The 8,369-nt window shown below is 36.2% G+C and overlaps 1 protein-coding gene across 1 annotated transcript; it reads left to right on the top strand.

Annotated features, from left to right (window-relative positions):
- The first annotated feature begins 480 nt into the window (after nt 1-480).
- On the top strand, nt 481-3,875 carry LOC7479187 (pentatricopeptide repeat-containing protein At4g39952, mitochondrial). The gene is made up of 2 exons (XM_024601085.2): nt 481-3,518; nt 3,617-3,875. The coding sequence occupies exon 1, from the start codon at nt 588-590 to the stop codon at nt 2,925-2,927; it is 2,340 nt and encodes a 779-aa protein (XP_024456853.1). The 5' UTR covers nt 481-587; the 3' UTR covers nt 2,928-3,518; nt 3,617-3,875.
- The last annotated feature ends 4,494 nt before the right edge of the window (nt 3,876-8,369 follow it).

The following is an 8,369-nucleotide window of genomic DNA, read 5'->3' as shown; positions in this document are numbered from 1 at the left end:
TAGTTGACATTAAGAGTTTATTTTTGTCACCGCAAGAGGAAAGAGCTGTGTTTAGCAGTTACCACTCAACCAAGGTCAGGTTCCTCCTCTGTCCATGAGGAAGTAACCATATTAAACCTCATGGACCTTCACAGAGACAGGTGTGGAAGCTCACAAAGGCAGGTGAGTGGAAGCTCACAACAAGACTCCCCCACAAAAGGCCACCTCCCGGCAGGGTCAAGTAAAAATGTTTTTTGAAGAGGCTAAATAAGAGGAACAACTATATGAATATGTAAATCCATAGTTAAGTCTATATGTTTGTGTTTATAAATGTAAAAACAAGGAGGAAAAACAGCGCCACTAAGTTAATGGGATTTGCTCTCTTTCCGAAATGGTACTTGAATCTTTCTCAAAACCAATTGTGTTATTTCTCAAAGAATTCTATGTATAAATTGGGATAACTTAAACTAATTTATTAGAAAATCCGAAGACCAAGGGAGACATTAGTGTCTCTCCTGCAATTAAAATTTAGAAAAAGGACTAATACTACAACTACAGCACAATAATTTATACGGTCATCCCCTCTATCTGCGATCCGAGACAGAGACATGGTAATCCTTAAACCCGCCCACCATCTCTTTAGACGCCTTTTTCCCTCTCCTTTTCAAATTTCTTACCATTCATCTTCTAACTACCTTAACTGTCACATAGACTCTTTTCTCTCTAACCAGACCCAAACTCTCCAATCTCTACACAAATCCCATGCTCTCATAATCACTACTGGCAATGCAAACAATGTTTTTATATCATCAAAACTTATCTCTCTCTATGCATCTTTCAGAAAACCCCATTCATCCACCTATGTTTTTGACTCAACAAATCAAAAAGACACCTTTCTTTGGAATTCAATCATCAAATCTCACTTTTCCAATGGGAATTACTTCAAAGCTTTTGACTTTTACATCCAAATGCGGTATGATAATACCCCACCAAACCAATTTACAATTCCCATGATTGTAGCCACTTGTGCCGAGCTCTTGTGGCTTGAAGAGGGGAAATACATTCATGGGCTGGTCTCAAAATCTGGCCTTTTTGCGGAAAATTCTGCGGTTGGGTCATCTTTTGTTTACATGTACGCTAAATGTGGGGTTATGGAGGATGCATCTCTTATGTTTGATGAAATTGTTGTTAGAGATGTGGTGTCTTGGACTGCACTTGTAATCGGGTATGTGCATAATGATGACAGTGAGAAGGGTTTGGAGTGTCTTTGTGAGATGCGTAGGATTGGCGGGGATGGTGAGAAGGTTAATTCTAGGACACTAGAAGGTGGGTTTCAAGCTTGTGGGAATTTGGGTGCTATGATTGCAGGAAGGTGTCTGCATGGTTTAGCTGTGAAAACTGGACTTGGGTGCTCTCAAGTTGTTCAATCTTCTCTTTTGTCAATGTATTCCAAGTGTGGGAATGTTGAAGAGGCTCATAATTCTTTTTGTCAAGTTGTGGATAAAGATGTTTTCTCATGGACATCAGTAATTGGTGTTTGTGCAAGATTTGGGTTTATGAATGAGTGCTTAAACCTGTTTTGGGATATGCAGGTTGATGATGTGTATCCAGATGGGATTGTTGTAAGTTGCATCCTTTTGGGTTTTGGTAATTCCATGATGGTGAGAGAGGGAAAAGCCTTTCATGGACTGATTGTAAGGAGAAACTATGTTTTGGACGATACGGTTAACAATGCTTTGTTATCCATGTATTGCAAGTTTGGAACTTTAAACCCCGCAGAGAAGCTTTTTGATGGTGTACATGAATGGAGTAAAGAGTCATGGAACACTATGGTTTTTGGATATGGTAAGATGGGAATAGAAGGGAAGTGTATAGAATTATTTAGGGAGATGAGAGATCTAGGCATTGAAGCTGATTCAAACAGCCTGGTCTCTGTAATTTCTTCGTGCTCTAAATTGGGACTGATTAATCTATGTCGATCAGTTCATTGTTACATAATTAAGAATTCAGTGGATGAAGATGTCTCAATCGCCAATTCACTTATAGACATGTACGGAAAAGGTGGTAATTTGTCCATTGCATGGAAAATGTTTTGTAGGACGCAGAGAGATGTTGTCACATGGAACACCTTGATCTCATCATATACTCACAGTGGGCACTACGCAGAGGCTATCACATTATTCGATGAAATGATTTCAGAAAAATTAAACCCTAATTCAGCAACATTGGTTATAGTTCTTTCAGCTTGCTGTCATCTCCCATCCTTAGAGAAAGGAAAAATGGTTCACCAATATATTAAGGAAGGAGGATTTGAGCTCAATGTTTCTCTTGGTACTGCATTGGTTGATATGTATGCAAAATGTGGTCAACTTGAACAATCAAGAGAATTGTTCAACTCAATGAAGGAGAAAGATGTCATTTCTTGGAATGTAATGATCTCAGGTTATGGACTGCATGGAGATGCAAATTCTGCAATGGAGGTTTTCCAACAAATGGAGCAATCAAATGTTAAACCGAATGCAATTACCTTTCTATCACTTCTCTCAGCTTGCACTCATGCAGGATATGTTGATGAAGGGAAGCAACTGTTCGATAGAATGCAATATTATTCTATAAAACCCAATCTAAAGCATTTTGCTTGTATGGCAGATCTTCTTGGAAGATCAGGTAACCTACAAGAAGCTGAAGATCTGGTTCAGTCAATGCCAATTTGTCCTGATGGAGGTGTTTGGGGAACTTTGTTAAGTGCTTGTAAAATTCATAATGAAATTGAGATAGGAATAAGGGTGGCAAAATGTGCTATTGAATCTGACCCAGAAAATGATGGGTACTATATAATGCTTTCCAACATGTATGGTTCTATGGGAAAATGGGATGAGGCTGAAAGAGCAAGGGAACTGATGAAGGAAAGGGGAATAGGGAAGAGAGCTGGTTGGAGTGCAGTGTAGCTTAGAGGGAATGTCATTTGTTATTGTTGGCATATCTCCATTGAACCTTAAACTCATTTAAGTATACGAGGAGTTTTGCAGGCTACCTTAAATGTGACATTTTCTGACCTGAAAAGAGCTCTGTATACAGCTTGTTAGGGCCAAGAATTGATGGTCATAACTAGAATTGCAAGAACGCATCTTCCAGGTAATCTTGTTCATCACAGTGGGTTGCAGCCTTGTATCATTTTCCATGGTGTTTGGGTGTTGTCAATACGACGTACTTAAGCAGACTCATCATCATAAAAACCTATTGAACACTTATTGGGGCAATAATTGTCAGTTTGACTAGTTCAAACACTGCCTGAGGTTTCTGAAAAACAAAACTGGGGCTGCAATAAGTGACAATAAGAATATATTTGAAGCTTCGAGGAGCCAGTTTGATAATGTTGAAACTTACGAACTCTATCAACATTCAGAAATCCATGGATTTTAAATCCTAGAGGTTTCTGTGAGGAGGCTTTGTCAGATTGCTTTGGAATAGGTGCCATCTTTTACGTTCTAGTCCTGGAGTATGTGCTGCTATCTTCTGGAAGATGTTGTCACTGACAGGTTTTCAACTAGTCTTGCAGCTCTATGCCTTAATTCTTCTTTCTCCACGTGCAAATTTTACGCTTGATATGATTTTCAATTTGTAATTGATATTGCAGTGGTACTTGAAGGAGAGCGATGGTGACAGTAGCATGGTATTGTGGAGGGAAGGCATCTTGTGCTAGCCTGTGAGAGTTACCATTCAGTATGTTCATTCGCCATCTGGAGTTAGTGTTGTGTAATAAATAACGTAAGCTTTTCTTTAGTCATGATATAATTAGATGGTCTAATTTGTCAGAATATATTGTGCATGCACTCTGTTGGTTTCTCCAAGTCAATGACAATCATGCTTTAATCTCATGAAAGATGTTTTCTTGCTATTATAGGAATCCACTACTAGGTGCTATTTATGAGAAAGGTTTGACACTTCATTACTATAGCGTTTTTGCTATTTTCTGCATCTTTTATTCGCAATTACTTATTGTGAATTCGATTAAAAAAAAAAAAACCCTTATCGGCATTTACTTAATTATCTGATTAAAAATTTGGGCCAGTTCACCAAAAAATGAAGTTCGCCATGATGCTTTGAGTTTGCAAGGGTATGATGCGACTGAGTTCGCTATCCCATGTATCATTCAACTGATCTCACACTTCTAACCACCGTATCATCAATGTTGGCCTCTACCTTCCGACCAGTGACCAATTTTTAATCCAAAAGACTTTAGCAACCAATTTTTTACAAGTTGTTTTAGCATTTTTTTAATCCAAAAGGCATCACTTTATAACAATATGTGATGAAATACGTTCTCTCTTTAACTTCATCTTTCATCTTAATTTGGTGATACCTGGAAAACGAATCTAAAAAACTCAACATATGATGGTCGAGCGTTGAATCCACAAGTTGATTAATTCTCATGAGGGGTAACTATCATTCAGACAAGCTTTATTTAGGGTGGTAAAGTCTACACGTTTTCTCCACTTCCCATTTGCTTTCTTCACAAGCATCACATTGGCAAACACTTCGGGTACATTTTCTCCCAGATTTCAACGGTAAAAAATGGCAAAATCTGCTGCTCCGTGGACCAACCTGATTGAGGAATCATGTCGTGTTTGAGAGTGTGGTTGAGATTATTTTTCAAAGTATTTTTTATTCGGAAATATATTAAAATAATGTTTTTTTTTAAAAAATCATTTTTGATATCAACACATCAAAATAATCTGAAAACACCAAAAAATATTAATTTGAAGCAAAAACAAACAAGCCCGTCTGTTTGTTAACGTGGTATATCCATGGAGCAGTAAATTTCACTATATTGGAGGAATGATACAATCACTCGCCAAAACCTCAATACAAAATCAAGACTAAGCTCTCTATCTCTTTTTTCTCTTGTAAGTTGCTCACTTCTCACACACTCAATTAATCTCACTCTCACTTGATTTTTTCAACAATGGAGGGAGCCTCCTATTTATAGGGACTAAATGGTGTCATTACGTGTGAAGTTGGAGGTTTGGAGCTGGAGAGTTAAAGAGATAGTTGGAGAGTGGAAGTTGTTGGTTAGAGGTCGGCATAGTTATGGAGACAGAGGAGGGGGGAAATCTAGACAAACTGCCATAAATCTCTAACCTTGTGAGATTTTTCCATCCAATCCTAGTGATCACTCAATGATGCCATGCACCTCGAAGGTACTTAACACTGAGTGATATATATTGACTAGTTCAAGCAGTGTTGAAACTTGATTCCTAAGACAACTTTTGTGAGCATGTCAGCCATATTATTTGTAGCACCAATCTTTTGTGGTAAAATATCCCTTTCATCCATAATTTCTTGAGCAAAATGAAATTGAAAATTGATGTGCTTGGTGCATGAATGATGAACCTGGTTCTTTGCAAGATAAATCGTACTTTGCCTATCACAATGAACATCCTCGTGCTTTTGAACAATTCTCAAGTCTTTTAATCAACCCATGTAACCAGATAGCTTTCTTAAAGGCTTCTGTCACTACCATGTACTACGTCTTAGTAGTTGACAAAGATATTGTTGATTGTAACGTTGACCTCTAACTCACATGTCCTCTAGCAAGTGTAAATACATAGCCTATAGTGGAACAACCCTTGTCCAAACCACTAGTATAGTCTGAGTCCATAAAACTAACTAAATATGTATGATTCTGTCTTTTAAACTTTAACGTTGACCTCTAATTTCACTCAATCAATTGTGCTATGAATTTATTGCCTGTCAGTAACCCTTTCTCAGATCATGTATATACCTACTCACCATATTGAAAGCATGTGAAATTTTGGTCTTAGACAAACCATTGCATACATTAATGCACCAACTGCATTTGTATATAAAATTTGAGCAATATGTTTATGCTCATCCTTCGCGTGTAGAGATAATGAAGGAATGAGCTTAAAATGAGGGGCTAAATGTGTGCTTGCAGGTTTGGTCTTGCCATTTACACCAAATCTCTGTAGAATTTTCTTCAAGTATTGGGTCCGTGCAAATGATGCCTTTCCTTCTATCTCTTTGAATCTTCATGCCAAGAATCTTCTTAGCTTCTTCAAGGTACTTCACAAACCCATTATTTAATTGAGCTTTTAGTTTATTAATCTTCACCTTTCTCTTAGATACAATCAACATATCATTCATATATAAGAGCAAATAGATGAAAAAATAAGGGGCTTACAAAAATATACACAATGGTCAAACTAACTTTATATGTATCCGTATTCTGCCATAAACTTGTCAAACATTTGTGCCACTAGCACAAAGATTGTTTAAATCCATACAATGACCTTTTCAGTTTACAAGGCCGATTCTTTTTCTTGGTGACTTTGAAACCATATGGCTGGGACATAAAAATTTCTTCTTCCAAATCTCTATGTAAGAAGGCGATTTTCAGATCAAGTTGGGCTAAACTTAAGATCAAATTGTGCAACCAAAGTTAATATAATATAGATTGATGAACGATTAACAATCGGGGAGAATACCTTGTTATAATTTATCCTCTCTTTTTTATGATAGCATTTTACAACAAATCTTACCTTGAATCAGATGTTGTTTTTTCAAAGATTACCTTTCTTCTTGGAATAGACCTATCTGTAACCAACTACCTTCTTTCCTTAAGGAAGTTATATTAAATTCCAAGTCTGATTCTTGTTAAGATATTTCATCTCTTTATCCATTGCCTTTTTTTCATTTTGTATTTTCTGTACTTTGTACTACTTTTTTGTAGGTATAGAGGATTTCATCATCAATCATCAAAAATGCATAGGCTACCATATTACAATACTAGGCAAGTTTCTCTACAACCCTTTTTAGTTTACTTGTTGTAATGAATTCTTGTTGTTATGTGGTTACTAGAGTTATAACATCCTTTTCATGTAAACTTTTATCTGGATTTCCTTCTATAGGGAAATTGACTGTTTGAATAATCTTTATAGGAATGAGTAAAATCTCAAACTCCACATGTTATGCGTCACTTGGTTGTTTCTCATTCTCCTATGATTTCTCTTGTTGCAGCATGCTAGACTCGTCAAAAGTGACATCTCTACTCATCATTATTTTTTTTTTATTCAAAACACTAAAATCTATAACCTTTTATCGTCCAATAAAACCCAAGAATATAGCTTTCTTGGCTCTAGAATCTAGCTTAAACTCAGTAACATGATAATATATGGAGCATCTAAATACACGTATTGATTCATAATTAGTAACAAAAGAGTTTGACCATACCTCCAAGGGAGTTCTTCCATTTAATGTCGTTGAAGGTAATTGATTGGAAATATGACAAGCATAGCTTAATGCCTCGCCTTAAAATGCTTTTCTTAGTCCTAAATGTGATAGTATACGTCAAACTTTCTCCATCAATATGCAATTTATGCGTTCTGCTACTTCATTTTGTTAAGGTGTTTTGTGAACAATTAAATATCGTTTGATCCCTTTATTCTTGAAAACTTTAAAGAAAAGATCTGAAGTGCACTCACCACCATTGTCTGTTCGAAAAACCTTCCTTCCAGTTTGAGTCTCCACCATTTTCTTCCATTTCAAAAAGATACCAAGGACCCCTCTTTATATTTCATCATGTACACCCATACTCGTCATGAGAAATCATTAATAAAAGTAACAAACCACTAATTACCTCTAAGAGATTCATTATTTGAAGGTCCTATATACATTTGTGTGAACATAGTCTAGAATCCATTTTGTGCTGTGTACAGCGGTGCCAAACTTGATCCTTGTCTAATTTCTAAGAACGCAATACCTACAGAACCCATGCTTTCTAGTTTTAACGCTTTTTATTAGACCTTGTTTGATTAACCCTTGCAAAGCCTCTTTACCAACATGGCCTAAACGCATGTGCTAAAGTATGAAATCATCTATTTCATCATCTTCTAAGCTCTTTATGATGGCTGCTCTACTGGTCATTTTCCCCTATTGCTCATCTATTTTTTACAGTAGCTCTATTTATCACATATCTTTGAGTCAAAATAGGGTGTCGATCTTCTTTTTCTTTACTGTATTTCGCTGTAATTAATCTAACATCTCTAGAGAAATCACATTTCTATCAGATCATTGAACATGAAGAACTTGATCATCCATTTGTCATCAACTTTATAAACTACCACCGTTTCACCACAAACTATAGCATATACAATAATAATATCATGTGAATAATACTTTCACTAAGTAAGCTAGTATAAAAGATTGGAGGGGTCATAAATGGTCCCATTTAAAATCTAATCTCCTCAAACAGAGTTTCATATACCATATTCATTCATCATATTGTCTTTCCAAACATTAACATGTAACCAATACCATTTATATGAACAATATCATTGTTCAAAAATAAATTTAATTTGCTAGATGTG

The sequence above is a fragment of the Populus trichocarpa genome, chromosome 5, assembly GCF_000002775.5.
Source record: "Populus trichocarpa isolate Nisqually-1 chromosome 5, P.trichocarpa_v4.1, whole genome shotgun sequence".
Taxonomy (NCBI): domain Eukaryota; kingdom Viridiplantae; phylum Streptophyta; class Magnoliopsida; order Malpighiales; family Salicaceae; genus Populus; species Populus trichocarpa.
Note: the sequence above shows the minus strand (reverse complement) of the source record. Positions and strands in the feature narration are given on the sequence as shown.

Bases quoted from the DNA above. Each gene is read 5' to 3' on its own strand.
- LOC7479187 (XM_024601085.2), top strand. From the start codon at position 588: ATGGTAATCCTTAAACCCGCCCACCATCTCTTTAGACGCCTTTTTCCC.